This window comes from Dysidea avara, chromosome 10 (assembly GCF_963678975.1).
Source record: "Dysidea avara chromosome 10, odDysAvar1.4, whole genome shotgun sequence".
Taxonomy (NCBI): domain Eukaryota; kingdom Metazoa; phylum Porifera; class Demospongiae; order Dictyoceratida; family Dysideidae; genus Dysidea; species Dysidea avara.
Genome location: NC_089281.1, coordinates 758928 through 781938, shown reverse-complemented (window position 1 = coordinate 781938; position 23011 = coordinate 758928). Strand labels below are relative to the sequence as shown.

At 38.3% G+C, this 23011-nt stretch overlaps 1 protein-coding gene across 2 annotated transcripts in view; it reads left to right on the top strand.

The window, feature by feature from the left end:
- The window catches only part of LOC136269421 (DNA-directed primase/polymerase protein-like), a 39987-nt gene that overhangs the window by 5934 nt on the left and 11042 nt on the right, over nucleotides 1-23011 (top strand). For both annotated transcript variants that reach the window (XM_066064985.1, XM_066064984.1), the window contains exons 9-13: nucleotides 18808-18924; nucleotides 18989-19054; nucleotides 19112-19206; nucleotides 19289-19341; nucleotides 22252-22325. In XM_066064985.1, coding sequence (XP_065921057.1) covers nucleotides 18808-18924; nucleotides 18989-19054; nucleotides 19112-19206; nucleotides 19289-19341; nucleotides 22252-22325 — 405 coding nt within the window. The remainder of the gene's footprint in view (nucleotides 1-18807; nucleotides 18925-18988; nucleotides 19055-19111; nucleotides 19207-19288; nucleotides 19342-22251; nucleotides 22326-23011) is intronic.

Genomic DNA, 23011 nt, shown 5'->3' with positions numbered 1-23011 from the left:
AGTCACAGGTCAAAGATGATAAACGCTGCAAGTCAAGGATCAAGGTAAAATTTTCCCCGGTCAAGACTTTGACCGCAGTCACAGATCTACTTACAGCCTGAGCCAGATCTACCTACAGAGTGAGCCGACGTGACACCCCCTTGCAAAAGAAATGGTGCCGTGCACCCCAGTTATATCAATTATCATCTGAAAAGTGAAGTATCCATTACACTTCGTTGTTGGCTATGTTCAACCCATTACACAACAGTACGAATCAAGAACTGTTTGACAAGCACCTCTGCTGTCAAAATAGCCACTATGAGCGCTGCTCAGGGTTTAACTTGCCTGGACAATATCTAGATATTACCCAGGCAATATCATGGAAACGCGGTTTGCTCATGGCTTTGATGCCCAACCAGTTTAAAGATACGAAACACTGACTCATTTTATTGAGCGGCACAAAGTGTTTTATTGTGGATTTTAGTTTACACATTAGGCAAGACTCAGTGTAGTTGCTAAGTTTAAATTATTTGACAGTAACTAAACTATATTCTAAGACAAATGATCTGTAAAACGATCACTTGGGCAATGCGTAGATGCGTATTTCTACATACTGCATGGGGGGCATGTCAGCTATTGAGCAGACCACGAAACAATAAGAATATGACAACTAGGTGATTAGCTTATAGTCCTACTTAACTTAATGTATTAACTTACTTACTGCCACAATAGCAAAGGTTTAATGCAGTATTAATAAAATCATAGATCCTTTACACTAGTCTCGTGCCCAGACTGCTATTTTCCCTTTTGTATTTGGGTGGGGAAAATAGGGTCTGGTGTAACTCCCATACCATTTCGTTCTGAATCCCCAGATTCTGGGGATCGTTTGAAGGGTTGAAAACAAGCCGTGAACAAGATGTTTTCTTGTTCCTTGCACCTGTTGCATCTACTGAGTGATTACTGTGACAGGTGCATGAAACAAGAAAAAATAAGCTTTGCATTGTACACGGCTTGTTTGCAACCCTTCAAACGATCCCCTGAATCTGGGGATTCGGAACAAAATGGCTATTGGAGTTACACCAGACCCTATTTCCCACCACCCAAATACAAATGGGAAATAGCAGTTTGGGTACGAGACTACCTTTACACCCCAAATTCAATCCCACAATCAAAAGTTCCTGGCATGTGTTAAAGCATGATGATATAGGAATAACTTTCTGAGAGCTATTTTCCCATGCTATGGAACCCACAATCAATCATCAGATACTAGTGTATAAAACAAATGGGGTGAGTGCTCTGTAGTTCTTTCACCTCTCAAGTGAGTGTGCCCTGAGTGATGTATATAGCACTTACCATGACTGTGTCGGGATTTTGCTGATACATACGCCCTTACCCCTTGAGCCTGTGGCCCTCGGGGTTCAGGTGTGTATATCTGCAAAATCCCTTGCAGCTGTGGTATTTCATATGACTTTTATTGTTGTATGTGTACAGAGATAATAAACTTGCAGAAGGGAACACTGTACAACATTAGGACTTTGACCATGATAAACTTACAATACTCCTCTTGTTATGCATAGGTGCTTAAAAATATTTTGTTATAAAGCCAGCGGTGTTAAATTACAGAACACAATTTAGCAATTTTCACCAAAGTCAACATGCATATCATCACTGCAATTAGTGTAATGCATAAATTATCATCAATTTCACCTCAACACCTCTTATCTTGTTTACTGTGGGTGACAGAAGTTATTTTTTAATATCTGTGTCTGTATTAAACAATACAGTAGCACTCTTTATAGTAGTAAAATGATAGCAAAATGTTGCCTCTAAAACCATCATAGAAATATCATACATGATGAAAATCACCTTTATGAAATAGTCTTAGTCCATTTAACATCAATTACAATGTCAAAAGAAAAACACTTACAGGTGGCCAAATATTGATTTTTTTTAAAGTCATATCAATTTTTTCCTGCCTGCCTGCCTGCCTGCCTGCCTGCCTGCCTGCCTGCCTGCCTGCCTGCCTGCCTGCCTGCCTGCCTGCCTGCCTGCCTGCCTGCCTGCCTGCCTGCCTGCCTGCCTGCCTGCCTGCCTGCCTGCCTGCCTGCCTGCCTGCCTGCCTGCCTGCCTGCCTGCCTGCCTGCCTGCCTGCCTGCCTGCCTGCCTGCCTGCCTGCCTGCCTGCCTGCCTGCCTGCCTGCCTGCCTGCCTGCCTGCCTGCCTGCCTGCCTGCCTGCCTGCCTGACTACAGTTGTTAAGACTAGGGTAGCGCACAGCCACCATTTCATTGCACAATGCTGACAAACTCACAGGTGACATGTGCCTTTCTGGTTCTGACAAATGTCTACCTTTTGCACTTCACTATCGAGACACACAATAGTGTGCCATGTGATAGTGTGTCGTGTGGCCAAGTACATCCAGTGCGGGTGCACAACACAGCAAAAATGGTTAATTTACATCCAGCCATTATCAAGCTACAGATGTGTGAAAACGGCATTTTCTTGGTTCCTGTAAAATGCACACTTGTCTGTTATCTCCCTCAGGGTAGGACACCTTTCATTTCAAATTTGAGGTAAATCTGCCCATCCATCACTGAGATACATGCTTTCAAAGTTCATTTTATTTTCTTCATATTTTTCTTCTTATTCTTCTTTTAGCACACTTTGGAAAAATCGTAATAACTCATGTGTGCTTTGGTTGATTTACTTAAAATTTGGAGGGCAGTAAAAGCGAAATACTTCACATTTACAGTCCAATTTTGGTACAGATCAGACAATGAACAAAGGAGTTATATGCGATCTTTCAAAAATCCAAAGGCAATTTATTTTCACGCTTCCAGGGTAAACCGCTCGATGAAATACCTTGAAAATCAGTCCGTGCATGGAGTAACTATTTCAGTACAAACTTTTTGTGGTTTGAAAGAAATCCCTCTAGCAGTCATGGAGTTATAACAAAAACATCAACAATGTGTAAAAGCGCATAATCAAGTTTTGTTAATAAAAAAAGTATTACTTGCCATGCCTACCAGGCAACACCAAGCGTAGCTAGTGGAATCAGCTCAGCTACAAACAAGTTATCCTGTAGAGAAGAATTGGCATGTACTAAACATATATATATATATATATATATATATATATATATATGTATATAATTTGTAGAATTGTGACCGGATTTGACAAAACCAGGCTTTCACACACATCCAATTCTTTGACTTTAACCACTGGTAAATCAAAAATAGTTGAAGTATTAACAATCTGCTTTAAATCTTTTTCTTCTTTCTGTGGTAAAGAAAAAAAGTCAGGTTAAAAAAACCCCAAAGCTGTCCTATGGCTGGCTTTGGGGTATACAAATACAAAAAGAACTGATGTCTAATCCAAAACAGCCAAGCTGTAAAAAAAAGGTGTGACCCAAAAAAGGCCATGGTGACAAAAGATGTGAAATCCAAGCCAAGAAATGGCTGTGATGGTAGATTAATGGTAAAATTTTTAATAACGACAATTCAGGTGAATTTGGTGCCACTTGTTTACAGCTTGGATTAGATTCCTTTTATATTCAATGACATGGTCATCGTTTTCATGCAAGGGAACCATACTGGGGTGTTACTTTTCTGTATCAATGCTTTTCTTAGAAAAGCGTACATAGTTAGATTCCACAAAACTATTTGAAGCGCTTATAAGGGAGTGATACATGTAGCTGCACTTACATAGGTGTTGTTACACATGTCCAGACCACTATTTTGCCTCCTCTTTTTCTTTGTGATGTCATTGGTTGGCGAGAAAGGATCTGGTAAAATGCTACATAGCTGTACATAGCAACAATATCAAAGTTTAGCGGTAAAAAAAATTATGTTCTGCCATGCCAACATACAGTGTTGGGCAAGTTACTTTTTAAAAGTAACTAATTACACATTACATATTACTTGCAGCTGAACTATTTAGTTACAGTTACATATTACTCATAAAATAAAGTAACTGTAATAATATTACGTATTATATTACTTTGTGTCCACAGCCTTAAGCTGTCACGTGTGAAACTACCCCGTTATCACATGACACGATAGCGTTGTTGGACAATGTAAAAATCTTGGTTATAAGTAAGAAGCTGGTGAATAAGCTTCATTTAGTAGGCTTCATTACTCCGTTGTGGCTAGGCATTACTCAGTGGATTACTAACGAGATTAGTAACTTCGTTACTTGTAGTAATAATATAACATAATTTTAGATTCGTTACAGTAATTATATTACTTTGGTAACGCATTACATTTGTAAGTAAAGTAACTTGAGTTATATTACCTGTTTTTATAGTGTATTTCGTTATATTACTTAGTTACCACAAAAGTAATAATATTACATAACACGTTACTTATGTAACGCGTTACTCCCAACACTGCCAACATATAGCTAGCCAATGAAATCAAATCCAGTGGAAATTCACAACTTTGTCAATAGTAATTCACCAGACCCTATCTTGCTGACCAATGACATTACAAAGAAAAAGAGGAGATGAGGTAGTGTGCAAGACTACATAGGTGCAGCAGCAGCGGAGGCTACAGGGGCTAGAGCTCTTCCACTCTGATGTTTACTGTGGTTGAAAGTGATGAGTGCATTTTGTTTTGGTTGAAAGTACCGAGTGCTGGTTGAATGCTCTTTATTGTGGTTGAAGGTGTTGAGTGCTCTTTGTTATGGTTGAAAGTGCTGAGTGCTCTTTGTTATGGTTGAAAGTGCTGAGTGCTCTCTGTTGTGGTTGGAAGTGCTGAGTGCTCTTTGTTGTGGTTAAAAGTGTTGAGTGCTCTCTGTTGTGGTTAAAAGTGTTGAGTGCTCTCTGTTGTGGTTAAAAGTGCTGAGTGCTCTCTGTTGTGTTGAAAGTGCTGAGTGCTCTTTGTTGTGGTTAAAAGTGTTGAGTGCTCTCTGTTGTGGTTAAAAGTGCTGAGTGCTCTCTGTTGTGTTGAAAGTGCTGAGTGCTCTTTGTTGTGGTTAAAAGTGTTGAGTGCTCTCTGTTGTGTTAAAAGTGCTGAGTGCTCTTTGTTGTGGTTGAAAGTGCTGAGTGCTCTTTGTTGTGGTTAAAAGTGTTGAGTGCTCTCTGTTGTGGTTAAAAGTGTTGAGTGCTCTCTGTTGTGGTTGGAAATGCTGAGTGCTCTTTGTTATGGTTGAAAGTGCTGAGTGTTCTTTGTTGTGGTTAAAAGTGTTGAGTGTTCTTTGTTGTGGTTAAAAGTGTTGAGTGCTCTTTGTTGTGGTTAAAAGTGTTGAGTGCTTTCTATTGTGGTTGGAAATGCTGAGTGCTCTCTGTTGTGGTTAAAAGTGTTGAGTGCTCTCTGTTGTGGTTAAAAGTGCTGAGTGCTCTCTATTGTGGTTGGAAATGCTGAGTGCTCTTTGTTATGGTTGAAAGTGCTGAGTGTTCTTTGTTGTGGTTAAAAGTGTTGAGTGCTTTCTATTGTGGTTGGAAATGCTGAGTGCTCTCTGTTGTGGTTAAAAGTGCTGAGTGCTTTCTGTTGTGGTTGGAAATGCTGAGTACTATGTGTTATGGTTGAAAGTGCTGAGTGCTCTCTGCTGTGATTGAAAGTGTTGAGTGCTCTCTGTAGTGGTTGGAAGTGCTGAGTGCTCTCTGTTGTGGTTAAAAGTGTTGAGTGCTCTCTGTTGTGGTTGAAAGTGTTGAGTGTTCTCTGTTGTGGTTAAAAGTGTTGAGTGCTCTCTGTTGTTGTTAAAAGTGCTGAGTGCTCTATGTTGTGGTTGAAAGTGTTAAGTGTTCTCTGTTGTGGTTAAAAGTGTTGAGTGCTCTCTGTTATAGTTGAAAGTGCTGAGTGCTCTTTGTTATGGTTGAAAGTGCTGAGTACTCTATGTTGTGGTTAAAAGTGTTGAGTGCTCTCTGTTGTGGTTAAAAGTGCTGAGTGCTCTATGTTGTGGTTAAAAGTGCTGAGTGCTCTATGTTGTGGTTAAAAGTGTTGAGTGCTCTCTGTTGTGGTTAAAAGTGCTGAGTGCTCTATGTTGTGGTTGAAAGTGCTAAGTGCTCTTTGTTGTGGTTAAAAGTTCTGAGTGCTCTCTGTTGTGGTTGAAAGTGCTGAGTGCTCTCTGTTGTGGTTGAAATGGCTGAGTGCTCTTTGTTGTGGTTAAAAGTGTTGAGTGCTCTTTGTTATGGTTGGAATGCTGAGTGCTCTTTGCTATGGTTGAAAGTGCTGAGTGCTCTCTGTTGTGTTGAAAGTGCTGGGTGCTCTCTGTTATGGTTGAAAGTGCTGAGTGCTCTCTGTTGTGGTTGAAAGTGTTGAGTATTCTCTGTTGTGGTTGAAAGTGCTGAGTGCTCTCTGTTGTGGTTGAAAGTGCTGAGTGCTCTCTGTTGTGGTTGAAAGGGCTGAGTGCTCTCTGTTGTGGTTGAAAGTGGTGAGTGCTCTCTGTTGTGGTTGAAATGGTTGAGTGCTCTCTGTTATGGTTGAAAGTGTTAAGTGCTCTCTGTTGTGGTTGAAAGTGTTGAGTACTCTCTGTTGTGGTTGAAAGTGCTGAGTGCTCTCTGTTGTGGTTGAAATGGCTGAGTGCTCTCTGTTGTGGTTGAAAGTGCTGAGTGCTCTCTGTTGTGGTTGAAATGGCTGAGTGCTCTCTGTTATGGTTGAAAGTGCTGAGTGCTCTTTGTTGTGGTTGAAAGTGTTGAGTACTCTCTGTTGTGGTTGAAAGTGCTAAGTGCTCTTTGTTATGGTTGAAAGTGCTGAGTGCTCTCTGTTGTGGTTGAAATGGCTGAGTGCTCTCTGTTATGGTTGAAAGTGCTGAGTGCTCTCTGTTGTGGTTGAAAGTGTTGAGTGCTCTCTGTTGTAGTTGAAAGTGCTGAGTGCTCTCTGTTGTGGTTGAAAGTGCTGAGTGCTCTTTGTTGTGGTTGAAAGTGCTGAGTGCTCTCTGTTATGGTTGAAATGGCTGAGTGCTCTCTGTTATGGTTGAAAGTGTTAAGTGCTCTCTGTTGTGGTTGAAAGTGTTGAATACTCTTTGTTGTGGTTATAAGTGTTGAGTGCTCTCTGTTGTGTTAGAAGTGCTGAGTGTTCTCTGTTGTGGTTGAAAGTGCTGAGTGCTTTCTGTTGTGGTTGGAAATGCTGAGTGCTCTCTGTTGTGGTTGAAAGTGCTGAGTGCTCTCTGTTGTGGTTGAAAGTGCTGAGTGCTCTTTGTTATGGTTGAAAGTGCTGAGTGCTCTTTGTTGTGGTTGAAAGTGCTGAGTGCTCTCTGTTGTGGTTGAAAGTGTTGAGTGCTCTCTGTTGTGGTTGAAAGTGCTGAGTGCTCTCTGTTGTGGTTGAAAGTGTTGAGTACTCTCTGTTGTGGTTGAAAGTGTTGAGTGCTCTCTGTTGTGGTTGAAAGTGCTGAGTGCTCTCTGTTGTGTTGGAAGTGCTGAGTGCTCTCTGCTGTGGTTGAAAGTGTTGAGTGTTCTCTGTTGTGGTTGAAAGTGTTGAGTGCTCTCTGTTGTGTTGGAAGTGCTGAGTGCTCTCTGCTGTGGCTGAAAGTGTTGAGTGCTCTCTGTTATGGTTGAAAGTGTTAAGTACTCTCTGTTGTGGTTGAAAGTGTTGAATACTCTTTGTTGTGGTTATAAGTGTTGAGTACTCTCTGTTGTGGTTGAAAGCGTTGAGTGCTCTCTGTTGTGGTTGAAAGTGCTGAGTGCTCTCTGTTGTGGTTGAAAGTGTTGAGTACTCTCTGTTGTGGTTGAAAGTGTTGAGTACTCTCTGTTGTGGTTGAAAGTGCTGAGTGCTCTCTGTTGTGTTGAAAGTGTTGAGTACTCTCTGTTGTGGTTGAAAGTGCTGAGTGCTCTCTGTTGTGTTGAAAGTGTTGAGTACTCTCTGTTGTGGTTGAAAGTGCTGAGTGCTCTCTGTTGTGGTTGAAAGTGCTGAGTGCTCTCTGTTGTGTTGAAAGTGTTGAGTACTCTCTGTTGTGGTTGAAAGTGCTGAGTGCTCTCTATTGTGTTGAAAGTGCTCTCTGTTGTGGTTGAAAGTGCTGAGTGCTCTCTGTTGTGTTGAAAGTGCTGAGTGCTCTCTGTTGTGTTAAAAGTGCTGAGTGCTCTCTGTTGTGGTTGAAAGTGCTGAGTGCTCTCTATTGTGTTGAAAGTGCTCTCTGTTGTGGTTGAAAGTGCTGAGTGCTCTCTGTTGTGGTTGAAAGTGTTGAGTGCTCTCTGTTGTGTTGAAAGTGCTGAGTGCTCTCTGTTGTGTTGAAAGTGTTGAGTGCTCTTTGTTATGCTGAGTGCTCTCTGTTGTGGTTGGAAGTGCTGAGTGCTCTCTGTTGTGGTTGGAAGTGCTGAGTGCTCTTTATGGTTGAAAGTGCTGAATGCTCTCTGTTATGGTTGAAAGTGTTGAGTGCTCTTTGTGGTTTGTGAGTGCTGTTTGTGGTTTGTGTTTGAAAGTGTTGAGTCCTGATTGTTGTGGTTGAACATGTTGAGTGCTCTTTATTGTGGTTGAATTATTATGGTTGAAAGTGTTGAGCACTCTTTGTTGTGGTTGAAAGTACTGAGTGCTCTTTGTGGTTTGTGGTTGAAAGTACTGAGTGCTCTTTGTGGTTTGTGGTTGAAAGTGCTGAGTGCTCTTTGTGATTTGTGGTTGACAGTGCAGAGTGCTCTTTGCCTTTGAACATGCCGAGTGCTCTTTGTTATGGTTAAAAGTGTTGAGTGCTCTTTCTTGTGGTTGAAATGTTTAGTGCTCTTTCTTGTGCTGTGGTATTTGGTTGAAGGTGCTGAGTGATCTCACTTACAGTTGCTGCTATTCTTTTACCACACTAGCTGCCATGTTTCAACTGGAGTCTCTCTATATGTGAGATGCTCTTTGGCACCAACCTTCCATCTTCTCATCTACCAACCTTAAGGGAGGTTACTTCTATTGGCCCTAGTGCATCACTTCAACACAAGCTGATAGAGTGGACATGTGAAACCTTTGGTGTGCTATGATCAAGTTGATGGCTGAGCTGTTTCTTGATGCAATCTGCTCTTTTCTTTTCTTTATATCTGTCTGTTTCTTAGGGGTATCGATGTCAGAGTATTAAAGGTACCCTGACATCATTACATGAGTACTCAGCAAGCAACAAAAAGTACTCAGCACTTTCAACCACAACAATGAGCACTCTGCATGTTCAACCATAAGCCACAATGGTAAGTAGAATTTGAGGAAGAACAGGATGGGAACGGAAAGCAGGAATGGGAATGACCCACAGAAAATGTCTAATAAAAATCATCTTGCAGGGATTTTACAGCACAATGTTTCTTTGCAGCTAAAATGATCGGAACACTCTAATAGCATATAGTTCTTGTTTCTTGTATTGTATAGACTAGCTAAGTCATCAACATTGAAAGTCGCTACTCCCTTGAAGCCATAAAATTTAAATCGTTATAGAATAAATAGGTTTACAAAAGATTCTAATTAGCTGACAGTGCCTGCATATAGATGCAAAAAGTCTTACCTGTAACCCCTGGAAAAAGTCACATGATGGGTATGTGGTAGCTGCAGTATGTGTAGGTGCATAATTCCAATGAGGAGACTAAGGAAAATATGCTGCAAAGAAACATTGTGCTGTAAAACTTAACCTATCCAACCTGTATAGTATGATGACTTTTATCAGGCATTTTCTGTAGGTCGTTTCTGCTTTCCATTCCTGTCCCGCTCCCATTTTCCTCAAATTACCCAAGCCACAAAGAGCACTCAGTACTTTCAACCACAACAAATAATTTCCTTATCCACAAGTGTGTTGAAAGACCTTTGTTGGGTGGGGTAAGTAGAATTGTAGGGAAACAGGAATGGGACAAGAATGGAAAACAGAAATGGAAAATGACTAATAAATAATGCTTAATAAAGGGATTTTACAGGACATGAAGAGGTTTACAAAGCAGTCTAATAAACTGACAGTGCCTGCATGAAATTGTACCTGCAACCTCAGGATAAAAGTCACATGATGGGCCATCATGTGGTATGTAACAGCTGCAGTATATGTCAAACTGAGGTGACTTCAATAAGAAGACTATAAGGACAATATCAACAGTAATGGGAGAAGCGCTTCAGCCTGATAAGAATACTTTGAAAGCCTCTTCATGTTTAATAGTTAAATCTTTAAATAAAATGTTTTTGGCTCAAGTAGCTGTTTTAGTGTTGATGAGTTAGCTAGTCTATATACCCAGCTATAGTCAACCAATCGACAGGCTTTTCAATGTAGGTCCCTGTGAGATAGTTAACAAAACATTTTTGACTGCTTTATTAGAGTGGTGATTGCTCTATTAGAGTATTTCGAACAGTTGAGCGGAAGGATCCAACAATACTACAAAGAAACACTGTGCTACAAAGTCTAGTTGTATATTGATCTTTATCAGGCATTTTCAGTTGGTTATTCCTGCTTTCTGTTTCGGTTTTTTTTTTTTTTTTTTTTGTAGTTGTATAGGCATGGGAAGATATTATTAGATAGGGAGGCTCTATTCCAAAGCTAGGTACAACAATGTGCAAAGCATAATAGCATGATCTTTCTATGAAGGTCTAGAGGCATAATCCTACAAAAAAGTTAAAAATTTTAGCCTTCTACAATGACGAATCCAGCATGGGACATTTGGGGCAAATGCCCCCTTCCCTTTATGAAGGAGCCATACTCTAATACTAAACCTTCTCAGGCCAAAATCAATTTATAACTGTTGAAAAATATGCAATTATTGCAAACTGACCCAAATTCGAACCGGATGTCAATCAATCTGTCACTCAGCACCTTTTGGGCGTACTAAGTTCCTCTAAAAAATTGTTGTTTTGAGTTTTGAGTGTTTAGCCTTGTAAGCAGACTATCTGTAAAGCCCAAACAGTGAGACATGTACTAAGAGGGGATTGTTTCCTGCTTAAAAATAAAGCAACTAACAAGAGAATCTGTTCTTCCCACCCACCTACAACTTAGCGTGTTTGTGCCCCTCCCCTTGCCAGTTCCTGAATCTGCTCCTGTTCTAATATCAATTCTGAGGGCAATTTGAAGCACTGGCTGCTCTATTAGAACAACTGACTGTCTATAAGAGTATATCAATCTATTTGCAAACTACAATTAGAAAATCAATAGGAGGGCTTCATCCCTTTGTCCCCCAGGCTGCTGCACCTGTGATAGTTTAAAAGTGCTGAGTATTCTTTGTTGCGTTATCTATGTAGTTGAGTGCTTTTGTTGCTTTTAGTTGAATAAGTTTCACCAATTGGGAATGTCTAGGTAATTAGCCTGGTTGCCTTTTCCAGCTATTAAGAAGCACTGGTTCAAGTATTATAGCTTGCCAACAGTTAAGTGTACAATTCCTTAGCATCAATTTTACTTTACATGTAGCTAACAGCCAGGGATGTTAAATTAAATTTTTAAATGTATCAGGTGAGCTACAATCAGGGTAGGTTGGTGAAATGGAAAAAGATTTTTAAAGTAATAGTTATAAGGTTTGTATCTGATTTGTAAACACGACACCCGAGGGCCGAGGGTGGAGTGTTTACAAATCAGATACAAACCGAATGGGTGTGTTCTAACTGATTTGTGGTATGGGGTGTGCGCAGATCAAAGGTGCCCATTTGTAACACGAAAGAGCAAGAACCCAAGGCTAATATTGGCTACCGCTGAGCACTGTGTACAAGAAACAATTTACTCACTAATTACTGTCTTGATGGTTAGTTAATTTATTGTAGCTAGTTTATTCATTGGTAGCGCATTTGTTATGCACGAGCGCGAGGTGCCATCATCAATGCCAATAACTCCAACCATTGTACAGCTTCCGCATCATTTAGACGGGTGTAGCTGAAGTGTCTGATATTCATTGTTGAGTGGTGCAGCGCAATAGTAGTCTTGGTTAGCTTAATTTATTGGCGAACGAGCATGTGGTAGATTACCGGGCTCACTGAGCCCAGCGGTTGCCGGCCGTATTGCTTCCCATTCATTCAGAAGAGTGCAGTGTTGTGTGTTTATTCGTTCCAGAGCGATTTACCTCCTTGTCAGTCCTTGACATTATTAGCCTTGCGTTGTGACTTCCTGTGTTGGTCTGGTGTATGGTTTCGTTTGAAGTCTTTGAACTAATTAGTGGCCAGACTGTGACCGAAAGGAGGTACTTAGCCATGCTACAATTATTTGTAAACCGGTTTACAACTGATTTGTAATACTGGCAGCAGCCTTTGATCTGCCCACGCACCATACTACAAAATTAAGTTATATAACTTCATGTAGGATCTGAAACCATGTTACATGTACCAGCATTGTAATGCATGCACTACTAGCACCACATAGTTCACACCTGTGTGGTAAAGATATAAGTATGCACAATCATCTTGCAGTTCCACTGTTAACCAACTTGCAGGCTCACATTATTCCAATATACTAAAGGATGCCATAAGGGTTACAAACTTTACATGCTATGCAATGAAAAGTTTGGCTCCCAACACAATGTAAAATTACTGCTTCTCTCAGTACATTTCATTCACCAGTCAATGGCAGCCATTGCACAAAATATATAGCATGTGGTGCATTCATAGTAATTGATTGTTTATTGCTTTTATTGAGTTCCATCATCACTTAAGTTATTTATAGTTGCTTAGCTACTTCACATCATCTTCGCACTTTGGCAAGCTTGACCCCAGCATCTCCAGATCTTTTCTTGTTATATGATCATTTATTATGATGACGAAGTGTCTCTTTAGGTTGATTGGGGGTAATTGTATAAGGCAGCCTGGTGGCCAGTCCTTAGCTCTTGGTGATCACAAAATTGCAACTACATGCTATGGATTTATGGACTCTGTAGGTTTGTGTTACATCATTATGTTCTGTGCAAGCATAGAGGCAATGGTCAGCTACACTGTGCATATCATGAAATACTGTAATAAAGCATTCAACTATAATGCTGTGTGGTTTGTATTTAATATATAATAGCCCACATTTACATACAAGCTTAAATCTTTGTTTTAGCTGATAAAGAGCATGCACAAAATTATTTTATTATTCCATGGCAAAAAAGATGACTGTTTTATGCAACTGGGTTGAAACGTTTGTAATACTCCACATGAATGTTGATCACAGCATTGTTAGCATAGTGTATAATGCCACCCAGTAACTTTGCTGTATACAAAGAAGCACTTTAGTTACATTTGTAATTTTTGGCTGACATGCTCACCTCAAAGACTGTTGTACTGCCATAATATAATCTCAACAAAGTCCAACAATCTACATAGCCTCATGGCCATTTACAGATGATCCCAAGTGAAACAGGCAGCCCTATAGAATAAAAATGGTCTAACTTACACATAAGTATATTTTAGTCTAAAACTGAAACTATACAACCTATTTTTAGTATATAAGCATAAATTACTTTTAGTACACTATAGATAGCTATACTAAAACAAAGTTTTCATCTGAACTAAACTAAAACTCTATTTTCTCTCTGAGCTAAAACTAAAACTGCATTTACACCGTTACCATAATGGTACATAAAAAAGTTGTTTTCAGCTGACAATGCAAGTTGTAATGACATTTATCCTAATTTGTTTAACAGTTTACCATGTAATTTTATGCCAGTGTTGTTTTAGCTACTAAAACTATATGAAACTAAGCATAATTACATTTTGTACACTATACTAATACAATAAAGCAGTCATCTTTTTACCATGGTGTAAAGCAAAGAGTTCAACCTGAATGTGCATGGGCCATTATATATTAAAACATAAGCCACACAACATTGTCATTGAATGCTCTATTAAAGTATATACACAGTGTAGCTGACCATTGGCATTGATCTCTATCAGTGCTTCTGAATGTAATGTAAACCTACAAGAGCCATATCACACACACTACTAATATTCTCATGATCACCAAGACCACAAAGCCACAAGGCCATCTCACATGGCCACAAGGCTGCCTTATGTAATAATCCATTGATTGGTTTGGTCTGAGAGTAATATTTCTTTGTTGTGAGCTGTTTGGTGAAATATCTCACAACACCATGATGTATCTATTACCATTAGCTGTCAATGGTAGCTCCATGATATTGACACCTACAATCTGAAAAGGATGAATAGGGTGCATTGGTGGGAGTTATTTTCTTCCTCCACCACTAACAGGAGCACACTGTGTTCAGGTGTGTGTAATTGAAGTTATCTTGATGCATATTCTGCCATCACCATTGATATTCCATAGCTTTGTAAATTCTAGGACTGGAAAATAGCCTGTCATGATTCCACCAATGTATCCTCATGGCTTGCTGCAGTCCACAAGGCACAAATGCTACTGTTCTGTCCAGAGCAATAAAGAATACCATCTAGGTCACAAATGTCAATTAAGTAGAGCACAAAAACAGCATATTTGTTGCTGATTACTGGTACCAAACTCAAGTCTCAGTTCACTGTGGTCAGAAGACAAGGAGGATTGCCACACTCTCAGCTCAAGAAATGCTACTCATATTTGGGGTGTCAGAAGCCCTAGCTGTTATCTAATCAGGGTATCAATTTGTTATCATGCAAGATGTGTGAATTACTTGGATTCACAGTCTCGCTAGACAACTGCAGCGAAGAATATCTGAGTTTGAAGTAACATGAAACATGAAGCTAGTTGACAACAATTTAATCATAGGAAAAAGAAAGCACACAATGAACTTACAGAGCTCTATATACTTATGCTAAAATCATAAGAACTCACTAGACACAGCTATACTACACAATTAATTAACTCTAATGGTAAGGCCAGGCAAAGTTGATTGCTAGTTTCCCGTTTCAAGATTTTCAAAATATCATGCAGGTGGAAGGTTATTATTCATTATTCATTATAGCTAAAACCTTGAAGAAAACACTAAAATAAACTCACTATTACAATGATGAAATTATTGTGAATATTTGAAAAATCCATGCAGTGGAAATAGCCATATAATGAAAATTTGGTGGAACTTCTATTAAGGCATGCAGTCGGAAACGAGAAACTAGCAATCAACTTTTCCTGGCTTAATAGGGATCTGCAATACATATCGATATGGCAATATATTGATACAGCAAATAAGTATCACGATACGATACTGTACTTAGAAAATATCAATATATCGAAGTTTTCTAGTACAAAAGTCAGTGATTGCTCTATTACTGTAACAGTGATCTACGTAGATACTTAAATAGAAAGCTTCTCTATTTACCTGTGCTATAAAATGCAACGTTGTGAGAAGCCATTCAAACATGCGTGTATAAGTGTTGCTGTTATGGCTAAAACATTCTTACCCAGGTCCTCTAAAAATAGTGTTCAAGCTACCATTCCAACTTCGATTCTGATAACTTCATATCGCCCTGATATTGTTGTGTACAATTCGCAAGTCCATTCTGTTGCTACGTTGGAATTGACCAGTCCACTAGACTCTGTCCATCATTTAGAATCAGCACGGAATAGAAAACAATCGAAAGTTGAATATTTACAATTATTGGCAGAATTTGACAGATTAAATATCTCCAGTTATTATGAAACTGTTGAAATTTCAGCACTTGGACATTACCAACCAGCCTCCATTGGAAACTACCTTAATTTCATCAAATTTTCCAACCCTACCATAACTATCTCCAAATCTACCGTAAGGAAATGTTTAGATGATGCTGCCCACCAAAGTATTCTAGCCTCGGAGAGGATATTTTTGGCTAGGAATAATAAAGAGTGGTTGGATGGGACTAGTATTAACTAATTTATATAGCTTCTTTTTATTTTATTTTTATATTCACACCCTTGCCATGCTCACGCAGGTTCTTCCTTAGGACCAAACACATGGTCACATGTGACTGAGGACTATCATACTTTCTGTAATTTATGTACTTTCATCATTTCATAATTGATGGTTTTCTCACTCAGCTGTTACACTTTAAGTATAAGTATAAAGAACTGCACCACTAATCAGTAAACAACCTGCTGTAGCCATCTTGACAACTCATCAAAATGTGGAGTCATGGTAATCCAGACAAGCCTTTGTGGGAGCATGTTTGCGGTAGCTAATTGTCTGGTAGAGGCAGGTATCTGGGTAGAGATGTACTTTTAACAGCAATTCTGTTTTCAAATATCAGAACACACTAGCTATATGTCACATCAGTATACAGTAATACTGTAGTTTCACTAAATAAAGAAATTTGCATACACCGTGAATGTAGAATGAGTGTCGGCTCTTTAAGGTACAGATAAATTGGATATTATTACAATTAGCCAGTCATAACTAGCCATGACCACTTCATTATAATATCGTGATACAGTATCGTATTGAACAGTTTATTGATGGTGATACACGATACACAAAATTCACTGTATCGCAGAACACTAAATGGTAAACAAGTTGTGTGACCTCTACTGATGGCTTGTAGCTTAATCTATCACAGTATGTTTGCCTTTACTTTTTGTGTCCAAAATTTCAAGGTAATTGCATGCATATTGGATTGTACATTGACCTTTTATAGTGACTTTTGCCGAGTGTATGAAAAGAAGAAAAACATGCATATGCAGCATATCTCAGCAAAGCTGGGAAATTTATCTCACTTACCCAGATAAATCCATGTAAAAATGGTCCCATTTGGAGAAGGGATCATGGAGCTGCATACATGATACTATATGCAAAAATTGTGAAATCTAGAGGAATGTGGCAGATTTCTTGGCAGCATGATGTGTCTTGATGCAGTTGTGACATAATTAATATGGCATCACCTAGTATAACTAGTTGTGTATGCACATGAAGATAATACTGTGTGATTTATGTATACTGATGGCATTGCCTATGTATTTTAAAATTATCTACTGATATAATAATTTTCTAACTGTTTTTAGGACACATATCATTTTTGGTTGAATACCCTTGTCCCTGTGTCAATCTACCTTTAAAAAGTAGGGGTTTAGCTATATAATTTGGCTATGGAGATTTCTCTTTAAACCACCAATGCTACTAGAGTATAGATTAGATTATATTATCAATTTTGTCAAAGACACGGGTACAAAAAAGGCATTGCCTGCAAAAGTGCTCCCGACACAAACATACAAATATACGTACACAACACGTTAACAATTACAACAACAGACAAAACAGAACAGTTTAAAATACAGAGTTTACACAAAAAGAAAATGACAAAGTACAGTCCAGAATGCAATTGGATTTGACAGTTGTAGGATGCGAAGGGGAATGGTATTCCATAGGAAGGAAGTGTTGACAAAAAAAATGGTGAGGATTAATAGTTGAGGATGGGATACATAATGTCATTGGATGAGATCTAGTGATGTGGTAGAAAATTGAAAATATCTACAAAATGGAATGGCAACTCTATTATGTAAGATATCATGGGTCAGACTGATTGAAAAGAAAACTCTCCTGGTATTAAGTGGTGACCAATTAAGTTCTTGCAGACAAAAGTCTGAAGACTTAGACCAATTACGGCTGACAGTGTTCCATCTACTACCGCACACCCAACGTGCAGCACAACGTTGAACCAATTCTAGTTGAGACACACCAAACTGGAGAAGCATGCTCTAGAATTGGTCTGACTACAGGTTTGTATGCAGTTGCTTTGACTGATACAGAACGTGAAAACAGTGTATGGTGCAGGTAGTTCAGTGAATGGGATGCCTTGGCTGCTGGAACCTACAAATCTGTCTGAAACTTTCTGAAGCACCTTGTTGTGGTGCCAACCTTCCCTCTGTGTCATTGTTTAATCTTTGCTCTGCCCTGTGGTTGCTAAACTGGGAAACAGAAAAATTAATTATATAAAGTTTTCAAATAAAAATGCCTAACCAATATGTCATAAGGTTGTCATTTCTATCTGTAATGTAGTTTGTAAGTTTACAACATGCATTACATTGCTACTTGGTAAGAAATCTAATGATGTCACAATCAATTTATATATGTATAGGTGCTTGCAAATAATGCAACAGTGAGAATTAAAGTGAATCCTGGTAATGTTCACATACGTAATCATTATCTTACAGCTCAGCATCAGTTTTGTTGGTGAACTGCTACAACTTAACACTTGCTAGTTGCAGATATTCATCTCAAGAGTTTGATCATGTTTCTGTTCTGTTATTGCAAGCAACCTGAAAATACAGCATCCACTGCCCATTTATAAACAAAATTACTCATTTTTTACTTTGATTTTTAGTTAAACACATTTGTCAATACACCAGGAACATTACCAATAGTTTCCTCACAAGAAAATGATGACTAGCAAGATTGTACAGTGGACCTCAGTAATCAGTTATCCTCAGTAATCAGTTATCCTCAGTAATCAGTTATCCGGACCCCACTTATCCGGATTTTCGGTCAACTGAACTATGGAAATAACTGCCCTATTAGAGTAGTGATTGTTCTATTAGGGTAGTTGATAATATTGATATTTAATTTTTTTTCTTTCTTTATGCTATTTGTTATTTATACACAGTTTCAGAAATACAATATTAGAGCACCCCTGGTCCCAAGGGGTTCGGATAACTGAGGTTCCACTACAGATGGAAAGTAAAGGCAGAGGGCAGAAATTTGTCAGAGCCATAGTGGTGCACAGTACAAGTGAGGTGATCATATGATGCATCATTCTTTCTGCTGTGGTCAGGCAGGCAGGAAAACCAAAAATCAAGGTTGACAATTTAAAAAAAATTTAGTACTGGTGCTTCTGTTAGGGTTTTCATAGTTTAGCACTACTGAATGTTTGATACTCTAAGATACTTTTGTGAAGATATGTTTCAATATATAAATATTCAGCAGCATTCTGCTGAGGATGCTATACTAGTACACTGTATGATAATTAGTTGCAGTTACATTACTATAATATGAACTGTTGATTAGACCTGCATAAAGTAAACAAAGACCACCCACATAATAATTAAGAACTACATTGTTATTAAGCTGCATATTTGTACGTTGTTAGGGAACTTTGTACATCATGTTTGTCACAAATTACACCAACTACATAACTCCAGTGAAACAAAACAGTGCTATTATCAGTTGTTTTCCCAGCAAGTCTTGAAGAACCACTGCCCCCATGGTGAGTTGATGTTCTGTGTCATCATAGCAACAATTAAACTGTGTTTTGTTTTCATTAATATTAGCTGAGGATTTGTTAAGGTTGTTTGTACTGGATGACAAGGGAAGGGCATGTCTGATCTGTGATGAAGGTGTGATAACTGATAATGTCATTAAGGCAAAAGGATATGCTTATCTAACCCACATAGCTGTGTACACTAAAAACAGAAATTTTCGACTGCCATTCTCCAGTAAATTTGGTAAGGATGCTCAGCTGTTACCAACAGAAGGAACCAAATACAAGGTAAATCCATAATAGTATTTCACAAGAGGAAGATTTTTCAATAGTGTGAACAAATAAAATGCAGTGTATTCCAATGGTGTAGGGATTACAAGATGACAGAAGCATTATATATGATTCTTTGATCTGTAATGTGAGGTATATATATTTATTTGTAATCTGTGTGTATGCATATGCAGTGAAGTGTATATCATACAGTACGGTAGTACTGTACCATATATAGTAGGAACTTTAAAACTTTGGAAAAATCCAATTGGCAAAAAAACTTTGGCAAATCACTGTGCTCCATCTCATGTCACTACACATTATATAATGACAGCTGTAAATATACTTTGGCAGAAAAAATAATTAAAGGAAATTTTGCCAAATTTGTTAATGTTTTATACTACCAAAGTTTTTTACTATATTAGGGGGACCATGAAGGTTTGCAAAAAAAATATTGACCAGAAGCCAACCTCACAATACCTTCATAGTGCCTTGGCAGTATTGGTGAGATATAACCAAGCCTGAAAGTGTCTTCAGTATGACCCAAAACACTTCTAACAGGTTGCTACATTTTTTTTTATTTGGTGGAAATTTCTACTGACTAACTAACTAGGTGTCCTACAGACCTTCAGCACTTGTGCTGTAAAGCCTTAATAAAAATAAAACTAACTCCCTGCCTACCTGATGCCTTCAGACAAGCATACCACAGTTAAGTCTACAGGTTTAATTTTTGCACTGTTTGATGTTGCTTCAGTCCAACAGGTGCCTTTTGGCATACCACAGTATGTACAATGCACACATCATGGACTTACCTTTGTGCTCCTTTGTGTCCCATTTCTCTTTGCTGACATCACAAGGTGTTGATTCATGGTAGTGCATGATGGCTTCCCTACATTTGTAACGGTAATCTAAATTTTCTGTTTGATTGCAGAGGTACTTCTCATACTGTTCTTCATTTGTAATGCTATATAAAAAGTTGAAAGCAAAGCGTAATAGCCACAAGTCACTTTTCAGTAATTGATAGTTGGGGCATGCATTTAGATGTATAAAGTCTAGTGCCATTCTTTCTTTTGATGTGGTATGCGTGGGTTCACCAGTCATAATTATGTTACAAAAAGTAAACAAACAAGCACTAGATCACAGTAATAAAAAGTAAAGAAACAAGGGAGGTTGCCTCACACATGCATGCAGATAATACTAGTGGTCCTACTTGAGTCATGCATGGTGTAGACTGAAGTATAGGGATTAAATTCCCACTAGTATATCTTTGTGCAGGTCTAGGCAACCTCCATTGTTTTACTCCTTTTTTTCTATGTAATGATCCCTAATCAAACTAATTTAAAATGTGACCGAATTTTGGAAAATCACCCATATGGGCACATTTGACACCTAAAATATTTAATGATCACATCACAAACTTTATAGTGCAAATCTACTTGTTAATGGTTGTAAGCCGTTCTCAATATCTTAAATTACAAGAAAATTCTTGAAATATTTTTAAAACTGTGCCCTGTTCTTATTAGCAACCCACCAAACATGAAAATTCTAATTATTTCATACGTGCCCATATGGGTGGTTTTCCAAAATTCAGTCACAAATTCCTAATTCTTCCTTGCAGTTGTATTTTAGATAACAAGTATCATAGGTAGCTGAAAGGGCTAAGGGCTGAAAGTGACTTCCCTTGGTGAGGAGAATGATATTGGGCTAAAATTATGTCACTAGGGATAGAGTACAGAAAGGATTGGTATATGCTAATAGAGCAGGTTAACATGCTTTATAAAATGTACTGTTTTAGTAATGAAATTGAACCCTTCAATTATCTATCCGTTTAGAACTTTTGTCACTATTGTGCCAAAAAGCACATTACTGTGTGTAAATGCTGCATAGTAACAGCCAAACTGTGAAAAAGGGATGCAGTGCCTTCAGCAAACCAGAATATAACAAAGATTGTGGCCAAGAAATTTGTTAGCTGTTAATAGTAATAATGACAGTCTTACCATGTCTTTAAAATTACTAGCATTAGTACATCCTTGGATCATATTGGAGAGTCAGACTACAAGACTTCAAATGCATAATAACATTCAGCATTTAATTTTCTCTAAGGCCAATGAAACTTGATTACCAGTTTCTCGCTCAGATTTTTGAAAATTTGATGCGGGCAGGCAGTTATTATTTATTATTCATTATGCACAACACACATCCAAACATGAAGATTTCTGCCAAAAAACAGTGAGATCTACATTGACTACTCTTGCATTAGCTAAAGTACATTACTAGAATATTCAGTTAATTCTGTAACTCCTAAACAAGTGATTTTTCCATTAGAGTATAGCTGATTGCACTATTAGACTAAAAGTGACTGCTTTATTAGAGTATTTCGATGTGAAATACCAATAATGAAATTCCATGTGGGTGTATCAAAAGCATGCGGGCGATGACGAGAAACTGCTAATCAAATTTCATTGGCCTAACCTCTCTACCTGACAAATGATGTCATGAGTTTTGTACAGAAAATGGCCTCCATCATCTCTGTACTCTATAATCCATGGCTGACACAATATTTGATGCCCTATAGACCTCATAATACATTATTTTAACCTCTATAATTTAATAGTGAATGATAGCAGTAGCATTTTAAACATCAGTGATCAGTCTGTTAAAATACCAATTATTTGATAGAAAATAGCGCAACACTCAATGTGTATGCAGTTATACCCTTTATTGTGACGCTCAGTGGTGCTCATAAATAGTGCTGCGAACTCTAGAGCACATGATATTGAATTTTGGTGTGGCATATTGGCTACCTTGGCCACATGTCATATATACTGAGATACTTTTGGCTAGAGATTGATGAAATGCTTTACTACGGCTGAAAATTGTTGGGAGTCATTAAAAACAATAATGGCTGTACCTTCTGGGTTTGTACCCATTCATGTGTCAAGGCCATTGTGCCAGTATCTTTAATGATAAAATGACATTGACTAACTTAACTGTAGGCAGAAAAATATATACAAATGTCAACTTTTGATTAAGCATGTGCTTACACATTGACATGTTGTATAGGACTGAAGATCAGCCAACTCAGTTGAAGTTTGAGGAACCAAAACCCAAGAATAGCCAATACTGCAAATCAACCAGTATGTATCTGTTACGATTGTTTGTAGACGTAAAGTGCAGAGCATATTTGCTATGAACTTAAATGACTACAACTAAAGTATATATATTATGTTAACTGTTATAGCTTGGTTCAGTCTATAGTATAATGTTTCAATACATATTGTGTGCAAATTGATTTGCATTATTATTATTACTATCTAAAGATGCAACCAAACCTAACTTGGTATAAAGCTTTTTTAAATTACTAATTTTGTATATATAGCTTGATTGCCACAATTGTAAGAACAGTGATATGGGTGGGGATGAGAAACTAATAATTAAGTTAATGTGATCTTAGCCAAGCACAGATCTAGGATTTCCCAAAGGGAGTGCTAAGCTAAGGGCAGGGGCAAAAATGTGATGCAACTAGTTGTGCAATATGAGAAGCATGCACACTTAGCATGGGGAGCATGCTTTATCTGGGGAATCTAGGGGCACACCCTTACAAGAAATTTTGCATTCTGAAATTTGGCAGTGATATTGCCTGAACCTTATTGAATTAGTTGTAAGCCACTTTAGCCATTATTTTCTAGTAGTGGTAACTAACTTTCATATAAAGGACACAGCATAACTGCTGCAGTATGGTTTGAAGTCAAAGTCAGAAGTTCAAGGGATCTAGGAGTTGGTCTTTTTTTAATGATGGATGTATTCTATTAGAGTAGTTGAC